Source organism: Lissotriton helveticus, chromosome 1_1, assembly GCF_964261635.1.
Source record: "Lissotriton helveticus chromosome 1_1, aLisHel1.1, whole genome shotgun sequence".
NCBI classification, from domain to species: Eukaryota; Metazoa; Chordata; class Amphibia; order Caudata; family Salamandridae; genus Lissotriton; species Lissotriton helveticus.
Genome location: NC_136057.1, coordinates 2,145,107,908 through 2,145,131,829, shown reverse-complemented (window position 1 = coordinate 2,145,131,829; position 23,922 = coordinate 2,145,107,908). Strand labels below are relative to the sequence as shown.

The window sequence follows — 23,922 nt, the reverse complement described above, 5'->3', positions numbered from 1 at the left end:
CCCACCCACCCCCAGAACAGGCATCAAACAGTTGTCACCCATCCAAACCCTACCCCCGAATACGAGGGAAACTCTGGTAAATACCAGAGACTCACGAAGTACGTGAGGTCGAGGAGGTGTCCACTCACCAGCCCGCCGGACAGCCAAAACCCGTCCCACCAGAGGTGTCGATCCCGGCTATGAGCAATCCTCCACCACCCCCCCCCCCCCCCGGCAGCACCACCCCACAGCAACCAGGCCCGGGGCCCAGCACCCTCCATAGGGCGCGGAGCACAGCTGCCCTTCTGACCGCCCAAAGTACAGGGTCCCAGCAGCCCTTAATGTGTTCACCCCACCGGGCCCGCAGAGCCCCTTACTGTCAGTTACTCAGCGGCTCGTAGTCACTCATCCAGTAGGCCATCCGCCGTCTGCGGCGTGATCCGAAGCCGCTCCCCTATTTCCTTGTCCGAAGCTTCATCTGATCCTCCTGGTTCCGCCTCATCCGAGCCCTGCCTCGAGCCCGAGTCTGCCACCTGAGTCTCAGGCACCACTCCAGATATGTCCAACACCGCTCGTAGTGCATCTCTCCTTTCCTGCGCAGTCTGAGAAGCCGAAGGAGACCTCCTGCCCTGCACTCTCCTTCGATTGCGCCTGCTCCTGCGTGGTCTCGGCCGGGCCTCAGCGCTCTCCGTCCAGGTACCCGAGCCATCCTTGCCCGCTCTGTATCGCTCCAACCACTGCCAGGCGTCGTCTGGGGAATCACAGAACGTCGCCACTCCGTCCACCAGCACCTTCAGGCGGGCCGGAAACAACAGAGAATATTGAACCCCTTCATCGCGGAGAGCTCTCTTGACAGCGACAAAGGAAAAGCGGCTGCGTTGGACCTCCTGGGAGTAGTCTGGGAAGATCGACACAGAGGCGTTGTCCACCTTGTAGGGGCCAGCCAATCTGGCCTGCCGCAATATAAGGTCCCGGTCCCTGAAGTGAAGCAGCCGAGCTATCACCGGCCGCGGGGGACGACCCGGGGCAAGGGGACGAGCCGGGACCCTGTGAGCCCTCTCCAAAGTGTAGAAGGGCGTCAAGCCCTCAGAGACCACCACGTCCCGCAGCCAGTTCTCCAGGTACGCAACCATGTCGTCCCCCTCGATATTTTCGGGTAGGCCCACCACGCGGATATTGTTGCGTCTGTTGCGCCCCTCGGCATCGGCCGCCCTCCGTTCCAACTGCTGCACCCTACGGGTTAGGTCCTCCAGGGCGACGTCCAACGCCTTCTGGGCCGGTTCCAGTGTCTCTATCGCCAGTTCTGTGGCTTTGACCCGGTCCGCGAGCTTTCCATGGTCCGCCTTCAGAAGGCCAAGGCTCGTAGATACCTGGGCGATGTCCTGGCGCAGCGCCTCCCTCGTGTCCCCAATAGCCTTAAGAATCTGGTCCAGCTGTTGCTGCTGCAACCCTGCCGTCCGATCACCCGCTGTTTGCTGCTGATCCAGGGGGTCCAATGAATCCTCCACCTGGTCCGGCTGCGTGGCGCCCGCTCCCTTCCGTGGCTTCCCCATAGTGTCCAGCCGATGACCACGTCAACACCAACCCCGCAAGGCCACCGCAACTTGATCCTCAGCAAAGGCCAAATGCGTTAGCCCGCCAAAAAGCCTGTCAGGGTAACAGAGTCCAGCACAGTGACGAGAAAAGAAAGAAGGGAGGGCAACCAGCCAGCACAGCCAGATCCCGGCCTCACTACCTCCAATGCGGCGCCCTTCGCCCCGGGCTCCTGCAGCCAACAACGAAGGCCACCAGGAATCCCTCACTGCGTCCAGGTCGTCACCGCCGGCAGTTTTCTGCGCAAAGGTCCGTGAAGGTGGCAGAACGGACCCAGGCCCCCCTCGGCACCAGATGGTCGTCCCAGAAATCCGCAGTGACAGGGTCGCTGCCGCCAATGGCCGCCGCAGGCCACCAGGGGCTCCTCCAGGCAATCCCAGGGCCCCCCAACGTTTGCGGCTATCAGTCCCGGCAGGACACCGCCAGAGCCCAACAGTTCCGCCTCCAAATCGGTGTCCCCGGGCACCAGGCCGGCGGCGCCTCGCCAGCGCTGCCACAGGATCAAGGCGCCAGTCGGCTGCAGCGCCGCACTCCGTCGCCGGTCACCTCCGCCCTCAGCGGCCGCTCCAAACCTCCTACCGCACCGGTATCTGGGCGTCCACACCGCCGGTGCCCGGCACTGCAGGTCCTGGTCGGCAGGTCCCCAGGGCGCCGCCGCCCGCTCCCAGGATCCGGGCGCCCACCAGCGTTGCCCGCCAGCCTCCCACGACGGAGCAAGCTCCGGCGGCCTCCAGAAATCCAGGCCGGGGATCGGCCGCAACGCACAGGCCCAGGCAAGATGGCCGGTTGGCGCCTCCGCAGTTCCCACTAAAGGGCGCGATCCTCCACTACCGTGGGACCCAGCTCAGTCCCGTTCGGCGCTAGGGCAACCCGCGGCTCTCAGCTGTCGAGCCCGGGTGTCGGCGCCGCCGGGGGGGGGGGTCTTTATTCAGGATAATCCCCGAGACCGACCCGGAGCTCAGGCGTCCATGCTCGGCGGCTCCGTGGCCACGCCCCCCCAAATCACTATCATCTTTAATGGTTGAGAAAGCGTTTTTCACATATTCTTTTCAATTGCTTGAGGTTATCTATGCTATTTATAATCCTTTTCTTCTGTCATGTTACTGGACATGGCCACTAAATGGAACCAGTCAAAGTGCCTTGATAAAAAAAATATTAAACATGTAATAGCAGTGACCACAGCATAACATTTACTTAAACATCATACTTGCTTTCAAAATATATGATGTTGAATTTAGACACAATATCATTACCAGTCATCAATATCAAAAAGGCCTTAGTTTTTCAGGAACTTTTATTAACTGATTGGTCTACATCAATACACAGTTAAATCAGGTCAGTAACAATGAAGTACGAGTTACCTACCTTCGGTAACGGTGTATCTGGTAGAGATGCTGTTTAGCCGCAGATTCCTTAACTTAGAATATCCCCAGGTGTCAGACTGGATTAGGAAATTTTTTTGCAGCAGCACCTCTGCACGCCAGGGGACAATGCCACACAACCCCGCCCTGACGTCGTCCACGTATGTGACGACAGCGAGGTCATATAAGTCCCTCCCGGCTCGCTGATGTCAGTTTTCTTTGAAAAAACTTTTCCACGGCACAACGTGGAGCCACCAACAAAACTATGAAAGTATGGGAACAGTGTGCAAAGGATGAAAAATCCGTAAAACAAAGAGGGCGGATGGTGTAAAACACCATCATAAAAGACAGTATCAGACACTGTCTACATATAAGTGAAAAAAGCAAAAATGGAACCAAGCGGTGAGAAAAAACCTCGCAAAGCGAAGCGTCGACCCTTCCCAAAGTGCGAGCAACAAGGGAAGAATATCTCAACAGACAAAGACAGACTTATTACCACGTAGAACTGTGTCGTCCAACAAGGACGGAGCACAGAAAGAACAACAATCCACCGCAAGAAGGATGAAAAGACAAGCACTTCACCTATATTAAAGGAAGACTAAAGCACAGCTCAACAGATCTCCAAAGAAGACGACTTTAGAGGAAACAAGAGCCCCGAGTCAATGGAGAAGGCGGGAGGGAGGGAAGGCAGCAGGAGAAGAAGAAGAAGAAGAATCTCCTGATGAAGGTGAATCAAAAGGCACCATCTTACAGGAAATGAGCCACCTGGAGGGAGTCAGCCACATATGGCAATTGTTTAGGGGGCGCAACAATGTGAGCACCCCTGAAAGAAAACCAGTGGCAACTGAAAGGAGGCAAGTAGAGAAGCCCACCTGGCAAGGTCCTCGCAGAATGGGGAGGATGGGTGGGCGTTAAGAAATCTGCAGCTCGACAACGTCTCTACCAGATACATTGTTACCGAAGGCAAGTAACTCGTACATCTGATAGAGACATCTAGCCGCAGATTCCTTAACTTAGAATAGATACCACAGCCATACCCCAAGGGGGGAGGTGGGTCTGCGATAGAACAGAAAGTGGCCGAAGCCTGGAGCCCACAATAAAGTGACGGACTTTGGGGGAGGCTGTGGCGGAACAGCCAGACAGCAACCCAAAGAGCTCGGAAGAGCAAAAGACAACGAGAAACAAGTCATCACAAACTGCCAGAATGGTGCGACACCATACCCGTATGAGTATGAGATGCAGAAACTGCACTAGCCATATCCCAGCACGAAGAGAGAGACCAGAACGAAGGGAGGAAGAAGAACAATTCCCAACTAAATGGTGCACTAAGTGGACACCAACAGTCCTGCCAAGTATCACGCATCATATGTGACACTAACGCATTTCAGTGTGGTGTTCTGCATCCCCGCACTGAAATGCTTTGTCACGCATTTTTAATGCCACTAAAGCTAGCTACCGTGCTGGTGCTAGCACGCTGGCTCTACTACTCCAGACTTGCCACCAGCAGCTTTGGCTCATAAACAGTTAAATTCTTGTGCTCCTCAGCTCTGGCTGAGTGAGTCACTGAGAGTGCTGGTCACTGAGAGTGCTGGCTGCAGAGCTACAATGTTACATTTGCGGCCTCAGCCGCCTGCAGCGCCTGGCTGCATTCATTAATTAATTAATTCCCGGGCCACACGCGGCGCCGCACGCCAGGCTTTCTTCCAGCCCACACTCTGCCGATTAAACACCCGGGGCGGGGCCTGCCCATAAATACGGATGTGACCTCATGCGGTCCTTCAGCAAGTTGAGGTCGACAGAGAAGAAGCGGCGGGGGATTCGTAGTGCAGACATGCCTATAGACCCAATTCCAGTGTGCTGCCTCAGCTGCCTCTGGTTGTGCATAAATTAATAATTATTATACACCACTCAGCCGGCCGCAGCAGCGGCGTTCAGGGCAGCCCGAGGCATTTGTCGCACACTACTGTCAGTGACAGCATGATGGCCCGCTGGGCCGTGGCGCTGCATGACTGGCATATGCGTGGGGAGTCTGCCAGCAGTGATGCGGACGTCTTGTGCTTGCGCCTTGAAATGACTGTCTGAGGGTGGCCCTGCTAAGAACTTGAGAGTTTGGTTCGGGGAAGATCTCCGGTTTTCTGATCATATTAAGAGATTGACGGGTGTCTGTTTTGGTACACTCAAGTCACTGAGCAGGTTTTTTCCCATGTTACCGCAACCGGCTCGGGAGATGGTGGCTTGGTCCCTTATCTTGTCCCGCCTGGATTATTCTAACGCATTATTCATCGGTATCCCTGGCTACCTGATGAATAAACTTCAATTAATACTGAACGCGGCGGCCAGACTCCTTTTTAATATCTCCAAGAGATCTAACGCAAGATTTCATCTGCGCAAGCTCCACTGGCTTCCTGTGGCCCAGCGGGTGCAATTGAAGGCCCTTTCTCTGGCCCACAGAGCCTTGCATGACTCAGGTCCCTCCTATATCAAGAAGCGTGTGGCCTTTTACATCCCCCACAGCTCCTTACGCTCGGCTTCTCACTGTCTGATGATTACTCCCCGATTCCGCCGCTCCAGGATGGGGGGGGGGGGTCAGTCACTTTCAGTTAAGGTTGCCATCCTCTGGAATAATCTTCCGGTACTGCTGCGCCACACCACGGACTTCCACATCTTTAAGAAGTTACTCAAAACGCATCTTTTTAATCAGACCACTTAACTGTTTTCTGCTCCCTGCCTGTAGCTCTCTCCGCGCCAGGACACTTGTAAGTAATTGTGCGTGTTATAAATCACGTATAACCTAACATAACATAACAAAGTATGCAGCCCCCAGACGTGAGGAGCAGAGCACGGAATGCGTACGTTTTGTGCCAACAACTCCCCTTAACACTCAAAAGTCTGATGGAGAGTCCTGCTCGCGTACTCAGGCATGTCAGGCCTACAGCGTTACAGACAAACCAAACTGCAGCTAGAAGCCTTATCGAGAAGCAACTCTCCATTTCTTCTGCTAGTTCTCTGCTGTTAGAGCTCAGAGCACAGCAGTCGAGTCGTCACCTAGAAAGAGAGCCTTTATACACAGCAGAGACTTGGCATAGCACTGCACATCTCACAGAAAAGCACGTGGAAGCTTGAATACTCAGCAAGAAATTTATTTTTTTAGTTAAAAAAAATTGTTTAAAGTTCTCTGGTTACATGTTTTTTTTTCTTTTTTTTTTTAAAAACGTTGTGTTCATCATGTATTCAGGTTAGATGCAAGGGACATGAATATCGTTGCACACTGCATACTTGTCGCAATTCCTTCCTGTAAAAGGGTTACTTTCTTAACCTGCGCAAGGCAGCCTCCCCTGTGGCATACAAACCCCAAAATGCTGCATTACCATCAGCACATTTCATTCATCATCGTCAAAGTGAAATGATGGGCTCTGCACAAAATGTTTTCTTGGGGCATTTTTATTGCTTTTGTTAATGACAAACTTTCAGGGCAGTTGTAATTAATGTTGCTGACACCCAGGCAATACCACATTTTTCGGCTGGTTGTCTGCAAAATGAGATACAACTGCCCTGTGCTTTGGAGCAGTTTTAGTTTTTCGTTAGTCAAATAGGTGTCATTATTGATGTTTATATGTTTTTCTTGTCTTTATTGCTTGATTTTGCTTGCGAAAAAATGTCACTCATATTTGTTGAATGTCACTCATAATTACACTGAAATTATGAAAATGTTACACGTAAGCAATCTCAAACCTTAGCAGCTATGCACCAACCAACGCTAGAGGATAACATGAAGAGATGTAACCAGAGCCTACCAGGCTAACCCACGCAAGGAAGGCCGAAGAGGCCACATCCAGGAGCGAAGGGCAAGAGGCAGGAACTCAAAAATGCCTCAGAAGTACAGGCGGGAACAAAAGACACGCCAAGTGCACACCTAGGGCCAGATGTATCAAGATACACTTTTGCGATTCTCAAATAGCGATTTTTAATGAATCGCTATTTGAGAATTGCAGACTGGTATGTATGTAGAAATTCGCTTTTTTTAGCGATTTCTTAAAATTCCTTAATTGCGATTAACAAATTACTAATCGCAATTAAGGAATAATTTCCCATTCATTTCTATGGGCCAGGAGGCCGATAGGAATGAATGTGAAATTATTCTCAATTTGCGATTCGCAATTTGCTAATTGCAAATTGAGAATTATTTCAAGGGTGCACGGGTGTCCAAAGGACACCCTGTTGCACCCCTGAAATAAGCATGGGTGCACATACACCTACGGGCATGTATGTGCATCACCTGGCACTTTGAAAAATGCAAAAATGGGCGTTTTTCAAGAAATTTGCAAATTACCACCAACTTGAAGTTGGTGGTAATTTGCGATTCCTTAGGGACAATTAGCAATTTTTTTTAGCTTCATACATTGCATTTAAGGAATCGCAAAATTTGCGATTCCTTAAATGCAATGCAAAATAAGGAATCAGATATATTGCGATTCCTTATTTTGCACTGGAATTTCATTCATACATCCCATTTAGCAAATTCGCATTCGCAAAGGCCGACATTTTGCAAATTTCAGCCTTTGCGAATGCGAATTTGTATGATACATGGCCCTTAGTCACCAAAGGAGGCGACAGGGTTGAACAGCATCACGCTGAAGCACGCTGATGCGAACCACAACTAAACATACACAGAGTAGACAGCTAAGGAGACAACAAGGTGGCGTAGGTAAAATGAGCACGGGCGCAGAAAAAGGCAAGCTCGAGTACAGCACTGATATACTCCTTGAAACAAGGCATAGAATCAGACCTCGCAGCAGCGAAGAGAGGTGGAGATGTAGAAAAAAGGGTACCCTAAGGGCAATATGTGTGTGTGTGTTCTTCAGGAAATTTGAATGAGGTTCCATTAGAACAAACTGGACAACGGATTACGCCTTTTAAGCCTAAATCAACTTTCCAGCCAATCATGGCTCATGACAATTTGGATACTTTTCAGGAGAGTGTAGTCTGTGATATAAAACAACTGTATACCACGACCAACAAAAAGAAGTTTCATATTTCTAAACAGAATAGATGTTATAAACAACTGGTCACAAAACTCAAACAAGACCATAACATCATTGTGAAACAGGCCGACAAGGGCGGAAACGTGGTCCTTTGGCCTAAAGACATGTACCTCCAACAAGCGGAATTACAACTGAATGATGTGTCATGCTACCGCAGAAGTAATATCCAGATTGTCAAGAACACATGGATGGAACAACATCAAAAGCTTCAAATATGGAGAAGTGCAGGGCTACTAACACATGAGGAGTTCAAATACCTCAAAAAGGATTATCCAGTTATCCCCTCCTTCTACCTACTCCCCAAGGTTCATAAGGACAGTGAAACACCACCAGGCCGTCCCATCATTTCGGCTATAGATAGCTTTTTGGAACATGTCTCAAAATATATTGACTTCTTTTTACAGAGCCATGTAAAGAATCTCAGATCCTATGTTAGGGATTCTTTTGACTTTTTGAGCAAAATCGAAGAATTTGTTTGGGAAGACAACATGGTACTCATGACTTTGGATGTTTCATCCCTATATACTTCGATCAGGCATGGAGATGGTCTCAAGGCCTTGGACTACTATCTTAACAAGGATCTACCTCAACCGACGGCACATAACAAAATGCTAGTTGAAATGACTAAAATGTGCCTCGAGCAAAACTTCTTTATTTTCAATGGCGCAATATACCATCAGGTCAGGGGTGTGGCGATGGGGGCCTGCTTCTCACCTAGCTACGCGTGCTTGCACGTTGGGCTATGGGAGGAGCAGGTCCTAGTCAGCCAACACCATGATATCATTTCCAATAACATTGCTTTATATTTGCGTTACATTGATGATGTTTTTATAATTTGGAGAGGTAACCATGATAGTGCCAGGACTTTTGTTGATTTGATTAATTTGAACACCGTTAATCTCAATTTCACTTTAAATTTGAGTTCCGATTCCATTTGTTTTTTGGATGTTGAGATATTTGTGAAGGACTTTACCCTCAATACGAGACTCTACAGGAAACCCAGTGCGGGAAATACTATCCTGCACTCTAATAGCCAACATCCGGCTCACCTGATTCGGAGCATTCATTTTGGGGAGATGCTCCGAATCAGGAGGATTTGCAGCACAGATGCCGAGTGTGCGGCTGCACAGGAGGCATGCAAAATACGTTTCCTGACTAGGGGTTATTCCTCGGAAAATATCATGAAAGCAATCAGGCGTTCTAATCTAGTGAGCAGGCAAGAGGCACTGATTCCCAAAACTAATAACACCAACTTGGAGGTTCCTTTGACAGGGGATGGGCAAGTTAGCTCCCCACGACTTATTTTGACATTTAATCGTCAATATGGGGCTTTACGCAAGATCGTAAATAACAACTGGAATCTGGTTCGTAGTGACCCAGTAATTGGTCACAAAATAGACACTAAGCCAGTATTGACTTTTAGAAGATCACCCTCCATGTCCAAGGTTCTGGTCAGCAATACCCTGGAGCCCAAGGCCTCTGCAACCTGGGGAGCATTAAAGAAGGGCTTCAAGGTATGTCCGCAATGTAAAGCCTGCCGTTATGGTAGTAACAGGACCCATTTCCAAAGTCCCTTTCAGCAACATCCAACTGCTATCTCTAAGTGGCTCAATTGTAAAACCGATTATGCCATCTATGTGTTGGAGTGTCCGTGTGGGCTTCAATATGTGGGCAGCACTAAACTGCCCGCCCACAAACGAATACTCCAACACATACGGGCAATAACTGGGCATGATCACAATTATCCGGTTGCCAGGCACTTTCAGGATAAACATCTGGGCATTCCTGACAAGCTCCAATTTTTTCTAATTGATTGTGTCGAGGCGTCAAGGAGGGGAGGTGACCGTGAGGCTAAACTCCGTCTCCTTGAGACGAGATACATTTTGGAGCTTAATACTAGAAATCCTAATGGTCTTAACGACAGGGAGGATCTTTATACCTGTCTATAGGATTAATCAGTATGCCCACAAAACCTGTCCGGATCAATTGGATATTCCTTGTTCCTGATTTACTGTTTTCGATTTTTGTATATATAGATGAATTAATTCTTTAAAAAAAACTGAAATGATATTGTTATTCGTATTTTCATAACCTTGGTACTTATTTTAATATTAGGTAATCTTTTACCAAATTGTTTGCACTTTAATGCTAAATTTGCACTATCACTTTAAGCACTTTTCCTGTTTATTAGCAATTACTGTGACTCGCCCACTTGGGCTCTATTCAGATATTTGTGTCATATAGCTTTGGATTAATGCTGCTATTTCATGTATGAGCATTTTACTCTTAGAAAACTCAAGGGCACAACACATAATAATGAGCTGGTGTTCATATTGTACATAGATAGTATTAATCATCATGTATATATTTATCTGTGTTGTTTTTTACCATTCTATGCCCTGTAAATATGCTCTTATATCTATGAAATCTGTATATATGATTTTATTGATTGTGCAATTTTCATCGAAAAAATCAAGTGCTTTATTTTTTGCACTCTTGATTAATTGCACGAATGCAGCGTTTTATTACATAGTATTTTTTCCATGTCTACGAGACATCGTATCGCACTGTCACTTTAAATGCTTTGCTCACTGTGTGTAGCTTGTCATGTGATCAAGCCTCCCTGGAGGCGAAACGCGTCATGGCGGCAGCGCTGGCTTTACGAAATTAAACCACCTTGCACCAGCACTTCTGGGTCGACTCTTTGTTACTGGATACTTTGGTGAATTCCTTCTTTTGCCTAGAAGTGACAATGTTCGGAATATATATATATATATATATATATATATATATATATATATATATATATATATATATATATATATATATATACACATATATATATATATATATATAATATGTATCTATATATCTATCTATCTATCTCTATCTATCTATCTATATCTATCTATATCTATCTATGTATATCTATTTATATCTATCTATCTATATATATATATATATATATATATATATATATATATATATATATATATATATATATGAAGCAAGATTTCTTCCCTTCTGTGGAAAGATAAAGCCGCACACGCGTTTGTTGCAGATATTGATTATTTATTGGCAGCACGGTCAGTCCTGACGCGTTTCGGTCAAACTTTGACCTTTTTGGAAGGTAAGCCTGCAAGCCCTCCACTGGGTTTTTGCCGGTGTTGTTGTCTTGCTGCCATCAATTAGGTCTGTTCACAACCTTGTGACTTCAGCACCTTTTCCCTGCAACCTCACTCCTCTTGCAGTCCTATTCTCGAGGCTGCTCGGACCCTTTACCGGCCTCCAGTTTCCGGTGGCAGCCCGTTACCTTTTGACGTTTTCACGAGCAAACAAATTGGTCCTTCTTGAGGTAACAGTGGGCGCTCTTGATCGGTGGTGCGTGGCTTTTGCGGCAGAACCAAGCCGCTTGATATGAAGCAAGATTTCTTCCCTTCTGTGGAAAGATAAAGCCGCACACGCGTTTGTTGCAGATATTGATTATTTATTGGCAGCACTGGCAGTCCTGACGCGTTTTGGTCAAACTTTGACCTTTTTCGAAGGTAAGCCTGGAAATCCGCAGTTTCGGGTGAGTAACACACAGTCTCTTGCATTTAAGGTGTATTCTGGCCCCCTGGTGGACACCATAGTGGGATGGGAGATACAGATGCATGCTGGTGCTTGTAGTTATTCAGTTTGTCACTGTGCGAGCCCTCCATTGGGTTTTTGCCGGTGTTGTTGTCTTGTGTATATATATATATATATATATATATATATATATATATATATATATATATATATTTATATATATCTATATATATATATATATCAAAAGGGGACAGGAGACGAGACACGAGCACGCAACTCTAGTGCCACGGAGGAACCCACCTAGTGCATTCATGGCAGGAGGTAGCCGCATTTTGAGCGTGTTAATACCGTAAAAACCTCCAAAGAAGGAGAATGAGGCATTGATGCAAGGCGACCAATGGCGTACAGGATGCAGCGCCAAAAAGCACATAATTGAATACCGTGCAACGGTAAGATAATGGCGTCAGTGGAAGTATCGAGCCCAAAAGGGCCCCCAGGCCCGCTTGACAGATAGTAGAGCTATACAATAGCGTACAAGTACCCCACTTGGAGTATGGCACATCGCCAAACGGGGGACACCTCTTAGGGCAAACCACATTCAGAGAACAAAACACAAACAACCTGTGGACCACCACCACAGAGGCTTACTGCCAGCCTAAAAGCATAGTGCTTCCGGAGGATGCTAAATAAAAGAGTAACCACCACAAGACATGTGAAAATAAGATGACCTGCGAAACACAGACCTATGGGGGAAGGGGGAAAGCCTGCAAGGAGGCGCTGAACAGCCGATTCGGCGTGAGCATCAAACAACAGGACCCCATCAAAGGGTAGATCAACAAGGCGCTCCAGGATATTCTCCGGGAAGACGCCATCCCTTAACCAAGCATGGCGCCATAGGGCAACTGAACCAGCCATAGCTCAGTCTAAGGAATCGGCAGTATCCAAGGCCGAGCGGATCATAAATTCCGACTAATCACGGCCATCATGGTGAAGATGAAGGAGGTCAACACAAGTGCCTACAGAGGTGGCCAAAAGAAGAGACTCGGCAGAGTCCCAAAGGGCAGAGGCAGCCCGAGCCAAGGCACACACTGTATTTAGTGAGCGAAGGCGGCGCTAGTGGAGGCGAAAATGTTACGAACCCACGACTCCAGCCATCTGGACTCCTGGGAGGGAGGAAGCATCAGCTGAGGCAAGGAAGGGAAGGCAGTTTGCAGAACAAACCCCTGAATGTCCGGGTGAACAAATAAGCAAACTGGATCATGTGGAGAAGGACGGTGGCGGTGCAAGATAGAAAGAGCCACCGGATCACCGGAAGCTGGGTGAGCCCAGGTGCCCAAAAGGGAAGAGAAGCTTCAAAGGGCAGAAGCGGCTCCACATTCCCCGACCCGTGGTGGAGGACATCCAGCAGAGGGTCCTCAGGCAGGGGGACCAAAGAGGGCTGCATGCTTAGAACACGGGCGGCCAAGGAGACCACCCTAATGAACGCTGCACAGGCCTCGGTAGCCCTCCGAAGAGGGGACAGCAACTCATCCGTAAGTGAGGGCTGCAAACTAAGTCTTCCATCCCAAGGAGGTTGACCAAGAAACTGAGGATGCGACCAATGCCCAAAAGAAGGAAGCCCCATTGACGAATGAGGGTCCTGATGGGGCTCCTGAGGAGGCGGGGATTCCTCTGGGGCCACAAATTCTAAGGGGGGGAAGAGGCAAGGACAGATCCAGCGTCGCTGGATGTGAAGGCAACACCAAACTCTCGCCGTAAGCCTCCTAAGAGGAGTCAATTTTAGCTTTGGGACGGCACCAGGGCGACTTCGGTCGGCGCCGACCCGGTCTTGTCTGGTACCAACTCGGCCCCATCTGGTGCCGGCTCGGCCTCGTCTGGCATCGACTCCCCGTCAACCACGACAAGCTCTGGTTCCGAAGAGGGGACGCGCCGGACCGGCAAGGCTTTGAGCACCAGCAACCACCTGTGACACCACAGGGAGCCCAACATGACGTTGCCATAGCTCCATCATCCCTAGAGGGCAAGGGCACATTTGGCGCCGTGGGCGTACCCACCAGCGAGTCCGACCGAGACCCCGTATGTAGCGGAGGCACCGAGGATGCCCTAGAGAGTGTAGAGGACCCAAGGGAGGCCTGCAGAGCAGTGGCATAGGCCTCCATCCGGATCCGAGTCGCCCCCATGCCCAGATAGGGGAGGGGTGAATGCCGGGGATGCACGTCCAGAGGGTTTCGGGAACTAGTGCCCCCGACAACAGAAGGAAGTGAGGTCGAAGACCTCAGCGACATGCACCGCTACTTACCCGAAAGGGGCCAACAACGCAACTGGGCCCCAGAGGGTAACCAACGCCGCAACTGGAACCCACTGCCAGAAGGACCTGCCGCCGATGAGGCCGGAGGTCGAGACGACTCCAACCGGGACAGGCGAGGCGAAAGCAGCTTCATCCGGTGCTCCCGCCGGGACTTCGGCTTGAGATGTTGGCAGGCGTCACAATCCGTCGAGTCGTGGTGTTCGCCCAGACACCACATGCAGATAAGGTGTAGATTCGTCGCGGACATTTGCCGCGAACAGGAGGTACACGTTTTAAAGCCCGAAAGCCTCGCACACTGTTTCAGACGTGAAGCATCAAAAAGGGGCCTGAAAACAGGCCAGAGAAACCGCTTACTCCGTGTCAGCGTTGCACGCGGAATAGAAGGAAACTGATGTCAGTGCGCTGGGAGTGACTTATATGACTTCGCTGATGTCACGTACGTGGACAACATCAGGGCAGGGTCGTGTGGCGCCGGCATCAGGCGCGCAGAGGTGCTGCTACAAAAAGAATTTCGGATCCAGCCTGACGCCTGGGAATATTCTAAGTTAAGGAATCTGCGGCTAGAAGTCTCTATCTGATATACGTGAAATTAGTCACTTATACTCACATACTTAACCTAATTCACGTGAACATACGAAAGATCCAGTGCCGAAGAATTCACATAATATAAGCTTTTGGGCTCATCCACTAAGGCCCCTTAGCCGTAGCCAAGGCCACTTTGAAAACAAAGATAACCCTTGTCAAGTGGTGTTCAGAGTAGAAAGACCCTTCAGTTAATTTAGCAAACAGATGGACAGCAAAATCTTTGTACCATACAATCAAAGTTCACAAAACATAACAAGAGCCCAGTGGTAGATAGAATTAAAATAAATAAAGTCGACATATTAAAACTATTGCCTACAATCCCATAGACACAGTGCAGTAAAATAACTGCAAAAAGATAACAAAATACACAGAGATAGTTCAACAGCTGCCTCTGTAACAATACTCATACCATGTTGCAAGCCTTTCCACCCCATCTAGGAGTGCATAAAAGGCGTGGATGTAAGAAGATCCAAGGGCAACAAATTTTCTGGAAGCCACATTCGAACAAGATGAAGATACCTTCGTGTTATGCAATGTCAGCACCTGTATGAAGTACTGCAGAGCTTGCAATAGGTCACAGGGAAACCAAGATTGAGATGGAAAGTACCTTTTCACTGTTCAAAACCCAAACACCTGGAAAACAGTACTGGCTGTTCTATCATTAGTAACTCACGCAGGATATATTTTCCGCTACCTAACAAAGCCCAGCGCAGAATGTATGCGAGCTCACTTTTTTCAATGATTCGACACATAACACCGCTATTGAAAGACTTTAAAAGAAAGAAGAGCAAAGTCAAATACTCTGATAGAGAGAAGCCTGGATCAAAATGAAATCACATGACAAAGCATGTACAGTGGTTTATGTGACATCAGCACACAGCAACTGCCAAGAAATGTATTTCTATATCCATTAAATGTATGAGCACTGAAGGTGTAATGAGTGAATGTACCTGTCGGATGCAAAAAAGTCAATTGTGTATTAGAATGGACAACTTTATAGGAGGCGGGAAGATAAACTCAATGGTATATAGCACAAGAAAAGGTCTGGAATGATCAAAGATTTGATTGACAGTGTGTAAAATTAATGGCTGAAGGGAATTTCATGGAGGAGCCAACAGCCGAAGAAAGCTGACCCAAAGCCCACTCTTTTCGTTTTAGAATCTCTAACTCATGCAGACAGCTGCACTACCAAACCAGACCTAAAAGTAAATATGTTTTTACTAAAGTTTTGTCTCAAGACCAACCACAGTTTGGCCAGATATGATTTCAGCCTTACAATCTGGCTGACACACCCAGTACAATACACAATTAGGAGTTATTCTGACAGACGTACCCACAATGCAGAACATACAGATGGTCCTTCTCTTGAAGGATGCTGAGAAGGACTTCAATTGGGTGGAATAGAGTTATATCCAAAGGTCCTCATTAAGACCTGGTTAGGACCAAGGAACATGGTAGGGATGCCCCTCTTTGCCATTAGACAAAGAAATATAGACCATCCTGCCAACAATGGCATCCAGGTGGAGGGCAGGACATACAAGGCAGTGCTTTTCGCCGACGATGTCTTATGGTTCCTCACTAATCTGGCTGAGTCCATAGTTGCACTTTAAAATGGAACTAGAGGCATTCGATAAGATATCTGGATTTAACATTACCTACACCAAGTCTTCAGGAATGAGCATGGCTGACCCACATCAGAAGGCAAACAGAGTTTCCAGTCAGCGGGATTTGATTACACAGGAGGATCCATATACTATAGGGTATATGGCTGCCATCTCATTATAGTGCCCTTTATGACTGCAATATGGCCACCCTGATGGGGACTCTCTTTAAAAACCTATACCGGTGGGGAAAATTAGACTTGTCATGGATAGTCAGAATCAGTAGCATCAAACATAATTTTCTTCCACGATTCTTGTATGAGATACACACTCTCCCACTTTATATATTATATTTGTAGATTTATATAGCACAGCTTTTCACCTGTGAAAGTATCCAGGTGCTGTCCATGGGCAAGTGGAGATTTACTGATTTGCCAGAATCACAGGATGTTGAGCTGTTGTCTAGACACAAACCCAGATCCCCAGCTCCGGAGTCCGCCGTTCTGGCAGCTACGCAACATCGTCTCTCTATAAATCCCAAAACAATTTTTAAAGGACCGCAAAACCAGACGACTACAGCTTGTTTGAGAAAGCAAATCCCCTAGAGGAGCAAAGTCAACTTCCTTTTAAGAGTCCGTTGAAAGGTGGCCTGGGCATATCAGATATGCTAGGTACTTACAAGCAGCAGATTCTGCCAAGCAATAACATATATGCAGACACAGAAACAAACTCCTTGGATATAGCTACAGAACACACTTGTCTTCCTCACTGCAAAATGTATATGGTTTCACCCATGCCATAGACTGTACCACATGCTAAAACTGCTGAAACATTGGAGACTCTTGGCACATACAGAGATGTTTACCACCTGTCCGCCTTTTCTCACTCCACTCTCTCATAATCTTGTTTTCCTGCCAGGCTATGATCTTGAGAGGAATGCAAAGTCTGTCTCTCCAAAGGGCGGAAAGATTTTAGTGAATACAAGCAGTGACCTCACGTTTAAGACACTATTTGGCCAGACTTCACACCAAAGAAAAATTTCACGCCTTTAACAGGCAATGGACTTAAATTTGTACCCTGTACAACATGTCTACATGAGTAAGAGGGAAAAAGAGCCAAATACTGAACTAGATAAGGAGAAAAGGGAGTCAATGTGGGCTAGAATGGCATCATCTTTCATGTGTACCAAATACAAAGAGAACACATACAAGGTCCTTACCAGATAGTACTTCACCCCAGTTTGGGTCCGCTGATAAATGTTGGAAGGAATGTCAGCGATGGGGCACATTTTCCATATTTGGTGGACCTTTCCACTGGCTCAGTTATAATGGGAAGCTCAACTGGGTCTAATAAAACACATTGGAGGAGTTGATCTCTCAATGCACCTTATGGTTCTACTATAGGGCATTCTGGACGAGGAGAGTACATACCGAAGTGCTAGATGGTGGGGTGTGTCACCACACAACTATTGCTAGCGGGCAGAGTGGCACTAGCACACCACAGGAAGCAGGCGACAGCTCCACTGGTGAGCCTCTGCTGGACCAAAATTTGGCAGATCTTTATGATGGAGAAACTGCCAGCATTGATCACCTACAACATGGCACAGTTTGAAAAAAATATGGCAGCTGTTCAAGACATTCATAAAAACTACAATTGGGGGCTGGCAGTGGGCCGCCATGTGCCTGAGCGGCTCTTTGACACAGGCTAGGCAGATTCAAATGATTTATCAGCAGCCTAGTCCTCCTGGGGCCTAGCGGGGCTCTTTGAATGTGCCGATCCCCTCAATGCCTCCCCATCCATCAGATTCAATCATTGCCTTAAGGGATTATCAATAACAAACATTGGACATTTGTGTAGACTGTGTTTTGCTTTTCTGTATTCTCATATACTGTTTGTACATGCTGTTTTCTTCTACGCAAAAAGTGATAACACGCAAAAAGTGATAACATTTTAAAAAAACAGAACTAAGAAAAGGTTCATTACAAAAGAAACAAATATAGATTTTACTTTAAAGTTCAATACCAAATGGCTTAATGTTAGAATAAATGTTAGCAGCAAAGAATAAAAAGTTCAACATTAATAACCTGATTAACATAATCCTTGATTTCAAATTTAGATGTCTTCAGAGCAGCTTCCATTCTGATCAAACTATGTTCTATCTCACTTCTGTGCTCTTGAATGTTCATGTCCAAATGGGTCAACTACAAAATAAAGGATAACAATTTACTCTCATATACTTGTAAGGTGTTAACAGTTTCGATAGTCCTGTGACGTACAGAATACGTACTGTTGGAACTGTTTCCAGACACTAACAAGTTATGGATTTCTTACTAACCTAAGCAGTAATTGAAGAGAAAATAATAAAAACAAAAGTTAGAAAACTGCACATTCAGAATTGCTACAGACTTATACATTTATCTTTACATGTTTCAATCCTGGACAATGTGCTGAACCAGAACCCCAATATTTTGAAAAACCACTCCAAGAGGCGTAGAAGAAAAAGTGAAAACCTAAACTGTGGGTTACCGAGAGGCTTTTTAGCAATTTGAACATTTTGCAAACACCAGAGGACAGAAAAGTGAAAGTGGTGAATTGAGAAGGGAGAATTTAGTGGCAAAATCTGTAAAATCGCTTAAAACAGTGTCTGCTTGCTTGAGTATATAATTTGGTGACAATGTCTAAATTAAATAATTCTATGGCTAGGACAAATAATTAAAATGTCTCTATGAAATTGGTCTATTATAATTTTCATTATCTCCTCCACTCTAAAACCTGAAAGTACGAGTTACTTACCTTCGGTAACAATGTATCTGGTAGAGACAATTCTAGCCGCAGATTCCTTCACGTAGAATTATCCCCAGGCTTAAGACTGGATCTGGAAACTTTTTGCCACAGGATCCACGCGCGCCGGGGGCCGGGCGACATCATGCAAATCCGCCCAGGCATCGTCCGCGTACGTGACGTCATTGAGGTCACGTAAGCCCCATCCCGGCGCGCTTAGGTCAGTTTTCTTCTGAGAACTTTTCCGCACCACAACACAGAGCCACCAAATAAAACAAGCATTTGCAATGCAATAGGTGTCCCATTAGGAATGTTTGAGCTATTGGTATTGTAAATGACACATTTTTTATTTATGTGTTGGTTTTGAAAATAGCAAAATTAATAGCTTTGTCATTTACAATGCCAATACTTGTAACTTTTGCAAACGTGCCACTTATAGCATTTGTAATGCAACATGTTTTGTATTTACATGACTTCGATGTATTGATATTACAAATAACAATGGCTTTTGATTTTTTAAAATAATTAATACTTAAATAATGTTATGTTATTAAATATTTTATAACGCGCTCTGTTACTCGCGAGTATCCTGGCGCGGAGCGTAGAATGATGTGCGGTGAGCAGAGAGGGGGACATATGGGTAAATTAATCGGTAATATTAAACAGATGAGTTTTTAGACCTTTCTTAAAGCATGAGATGGTCTGTGCTGCCCGCAGGTGGAGAGGGAGTGCATTCCAGGCTCTGCCAACCATCACCGAGATAGACTGACCTCCCAGCCTGGTGAACTTAAATCTGGGCACAGCCATCCTGCACTGATTAGCTGATCGAAGGCAGCGATTGGGGACATAAAGAGAAAAGCGTTTTCTCAAGTATAGTGGCCCAAGCTGATGGGTCGCTCGAAAGGAAAGGACCAATGCTTTAAAGGTAATACGCTGTGCCACCGGAAGCCAATGTAGGCTACGCAGGTGAGGGCGAATGCTGGATCTCCTGGGCAGATTAAACGGTAGTCTTGCAACCGCGTTCTGAATCACCTGGAGCCGCTTGATCAGATAGGAGGGTAGGCCACAGAACAGGGCATTCGTGTAGTCCAGCCTGGAAAGAATGAGGGCGCGCGCCACTGTCTCTTTGGCCTCTCTTGGCAGAAGAGGAAAGAATCTGCGTAAAGCTTTGAGAGTTCCAAAGCAGGCACCAGTAAGTCTTTTAATATGGTCTTCAAACTTCAGATCATTTCCGAACCAGACCCCCAAATTCTTAGCAGGACCGCCCATAGATTTGGGGCAGGGAATGTCAGGAGGCCACAAAAGATTTTTAAAGTTGTCGGGAAAGAAACCATAGAAAAGGGCCTCGGACTTGTCTTCGTTGCACTTAAGTTGGGCAAGCGCTAACCACCGGAAGACAGATGAAAGGCAGTGCTGAACCGCCGATGTGTCCAAATTGTCCCCCGGCCAGGTGAACAAAAGTTGGGTGTCATCGGCGTAGGCCATAATTTTAGCCCCCAGATGTTCGGCCAGGTAGATCAACGGAGTCAAATATACATTAAAAAGAAGGGGGCTGAGGGTAGACCCCTGCGGGACTTCAGTTCTGAGTTTTCTGAAGCGGGAGGCATACGGTGGCAACCACACTTGTTGCGTCCAGTCATCAAGAAATTACGTCAGCCAATCAAGAGCAGATCCGGTGATGCCAATAGCAGACAACCTGGCAAGGAGAAGCCCGTGGGGCACTGTATCGAAGGCGGCAGAGAGGTCTAGTAAAATCAGAACCGCTCTGCCGCCTCCATCAAGGCACTCCCGAATCGCTTCTGAGATCTCCACCAGGGCAGTCTCGGTAATGTAGGCTGCCCGAAACCCTGATTGAGCAGGGTGAAGGAGGTGAGATGACTCAACAAAGTGGTCCAGTTGGCGAAAAGCCGTTTTTTTCGCAGACTTTAACAGGGATATCGACCGGTAACTTGAAGGGGCAGCAGGATCCATCCAGGCCTTTTTTAGGAGCGGCAGTAGTTTGGCCTGCTTCCAGTCGGTCGGGACCGTCGCAGTAGAGAGGGAGAGGTTCACAATCTGGGTGACCTCTTTACACACTGTATCAGCCACCCCACTGAGCACCCTGGCTGGGCACGGATCCGTGGGTGACCCTGACTTCAGGGACTTAAGGATTGTCAGGATGTCTGATTCGGCAGAGGGGGAGAAAGCAGTGAGCTGATCAGCGGGCCTGGGCTCAGGGAGAGAAGGAAACATTGGTGAGGCCCTGAGGGAATCACAAACCACAGCCAGGTCCTCCTGGATTTTGGCAATTTTCTCTATAAAAAAAGAGGATAGCTCTTCACACCATTGTTCAGAAGCAGGCAGCAGAGGTTGCGCAGCGCAGGGGGATAGAAAACTTTGGACGATAGAGAACATTTCTTTATTGTTATTATTTGCTTTTTCAATCCTTCCAACGTAGTAGCTCCTCTTTGCTGTCCTAATCGCAGCATAGTAATCCTTCTGGGCAGCTCGCAGGGCTATTTTAGCCTCCTGCAGATACGCTTGCCTCCACACCCGCTCGAGTTTCTTACAGTCTAATTTCGATTCCCTGAGAGCGTGTGTAAAAACGCATCCTACGGATGTGTCCCTGATTAACAGAGGCGGCTGCCCCCCGTTCCATCCATGTGTTGAAATTGCTGACAGCATCGCCCACCTCCGAAGCCATACGAGGACGGTCTCGGGATAGGGAATCAGCCAGAGTGACTAGCTTGATCCTCTGAGGGTAAGTAGTTGAGAGGGTATCCCCAGCTCCCGTGGGTCTTTCCAAACGCCAGGAGAATCTTATCAACTCGTGGTCTGGCCACGTCACTCTCGGGGTAAATAAAAGTTATTGTAATTTATAATGGCAATAGCTTAAACTTTTGTAAATAACTTTTGTGAAGATTATGTTCAGTGTATTTTATTGTGACGAAAATCCAAGAACAGAAGTGAAATATTAACATCTTTTTGTGACATTTGTAATCAAGCTTGAAACATTGAGAGAACATATTTGAACCAGTTGTTGTTGAATGGTTGCATAGATTGATGCTGTGGTGGCGCTGAGTGATGCTGTGGCGTTCAGTGATGCTGTGGTAGCGCATAGTGATGTTGTGGTGCCCCTGAGTGATGATGTGGTGCCCCTGAGTGATGCTGTGGTGGTGCGATAGATAGACAGAGTGAGGGCGATAGATAGATAGAGTGAGGGCGATAGATAGATAGAGTGAGGCCGATCGATAGATAGATAGATTGATAGATAGAGAGTGAAAGCGATAGATAGAGTGATGGCGATAGAGTGAAAGCGATAGATAGAGTGATGGCGATAGAGTGAAAGCGATAGATAGAGTGATGGCGATAGAGTGAATGCGATAGATAGAGGGCGATAGATAGAGAGATAGAGGGCAATAGATAGAGTGAGGGCGATAGATAGATAGAGTGAGGGCGATAGATAGATAGAGTGAGGGCGATAGATAGATAGAGTGAGGGCGATAGATAGATAGAGTGAGGGCGATAGATAGATAGAGTGAGGGCGATAGATAGATAGAGTGAGGGCGATAGATAGATAGAGTGAGGGCGATAGATAGATAGAGTGAGGGCGATAGATAGATAGAGTGAGGGCGATAGATAGATAGAGTGAGGGCGATAGATAGATAGAGTGCGGGCGACAGATAGAGTGCGGGCGACAGATAGAGTGCGGGCGACAGATAGAGTGCGGGCGACAGATAGAGTGCGGGCGACAGATAGAGTGCGGGCGACAGATAGAGTGCGGGCGACAGATAGAGTGCGGGCGACAGATAGAGTGCGGGCGACAGATAGAGTGCGGGCGACAGATAGAGTGCGGGCGACAGATAGAGTGCGGGCGACAGATAGAGTGCGGGCGACAGATAGAGTGCGGGCGACAGATAGAGTGCGGGCGACAGATAGAGTGCGGGCGACAGATAAATGTGTGTGGTTGTGTGTGTGGTGTGTCTGGTTGTGTGTGTGTGGTTGTGTGTGTGTGTGGTTGTGTGTGTGTGTGTGTGTGTGTGTGGTTGTGTGTGTGTGTGGTTGTGTGTGTGTGTGTGTGTGTGGTGTGTGTGGTTGTGTGGGGTTGTGGGTGTGTGTGGTTGTGTGTGTGGTTGGGTGTGTGTTGTTGGGTGTGTGTTGGGTGTGTGTTGTTGGGTGTGTGTTGTTGGGTGTGTGTTGTTGGGTGTGTGTTGTTGGGTGTGTGTTGTTGGGTGTGTGTTGTTGGGTGTGTGTTGTTGGGTGTGTGTTGTTGGGTGTGTGTTGTTGGGTGTGTGGTTGGGTGTGTGGTTGGGTGTGTGGTTGGGTGTGTGGTTGGGTGTGCGGTTGGGTGTGTGGTTGGGTGTGTGTGACTGTATGTAAGATTGTGTGTGGTGTGGTTGTATGTGTGTGTGTGTGGTTGTGTGTGTGTGTGGTTGCATGTGTGTGTGTGCGTGGTTGTATGTATGCGTGTGTGCAGTTAGAGAAGGATGTATGTGGAAGAGAGCAGCAGATCAGCACAGGAGAAGAGAACAGGGAGTTAGAGAAAGAGGTGGGTGGAAGAGAGCAGCAGATCAGCACAGCAAAAGAGAACAGGGAGTTAAAGAAGGAGGTGGGGTGGAAGAGAGCAGCAGATCAGCACAGGAGAAGAGAACAGGGAGTTAGAGAAAGAGGTGGGTGGAAGAGAGCAGCAGATCAGCACAGCAAAAGAGAACAGGGAGTTAGAGAAGGAGATGGGGTGGAAGAGAGCAGCAGATGAGCACAGGAGAAGAGAAGAGAACAGGGAGTTAGAGAAGGAGGCAGGGTGTAAGAGTGCAGTAGAACAGCACAGGAGAAGAGAACAGGGAGGTAAGAAAAGGAGGTGGGGTGGAAGAGAACAGCAGATCAGCACGAGAGAAGAGTGTGCGTGGTTGGGTGTGGTTGTGTGTGGTTGTGTGTGTGGTTGTGTGTGTGTGGTTGTGTGTGTGTGTGATTGTATGTGTGTGTGGCTGGGTGTGGTTGTATGTGTGTGTGGCTGGGTGTGGTTAGGTGTGTGGTTGGATGTGTGGTTGTTTTTGTGTATGGTTGTGTGTATGGTTGTATGTGTGATTGTGTGTGTGGTTGGGTGTGGTGGGTTGTGTGTGTGG

The 23,922-nt window shown here is 47.5% G+C and overlaps 1 protein-coding gene across 3 annotated transcripts in view; it reads right to left on the bottom strand.

Annotated features, from left to right (window-relative positions):
* The window catches only part of CCDC18 (coiled-coil domain containing 18), a 1,360,824-nt gene that overhangs the window by 386,000 nt on the left and 950,902 nt on the right, over positions 1-23,922 (bottom strand). For all 3 annotated transcript variants that reach the window (XM_078646342.1, XM_078646344.1, XM_078646343.1), the window contains one exon: positions 18,124-18,240. In XM_078646342.1, the coding sequence (XP_078502468.1) occupies positions 18,124-18,240 (117 nt within the window). The remainder of the gene's footprint in view (positions 1-18,123; positions 18,241-23,922) is intronic.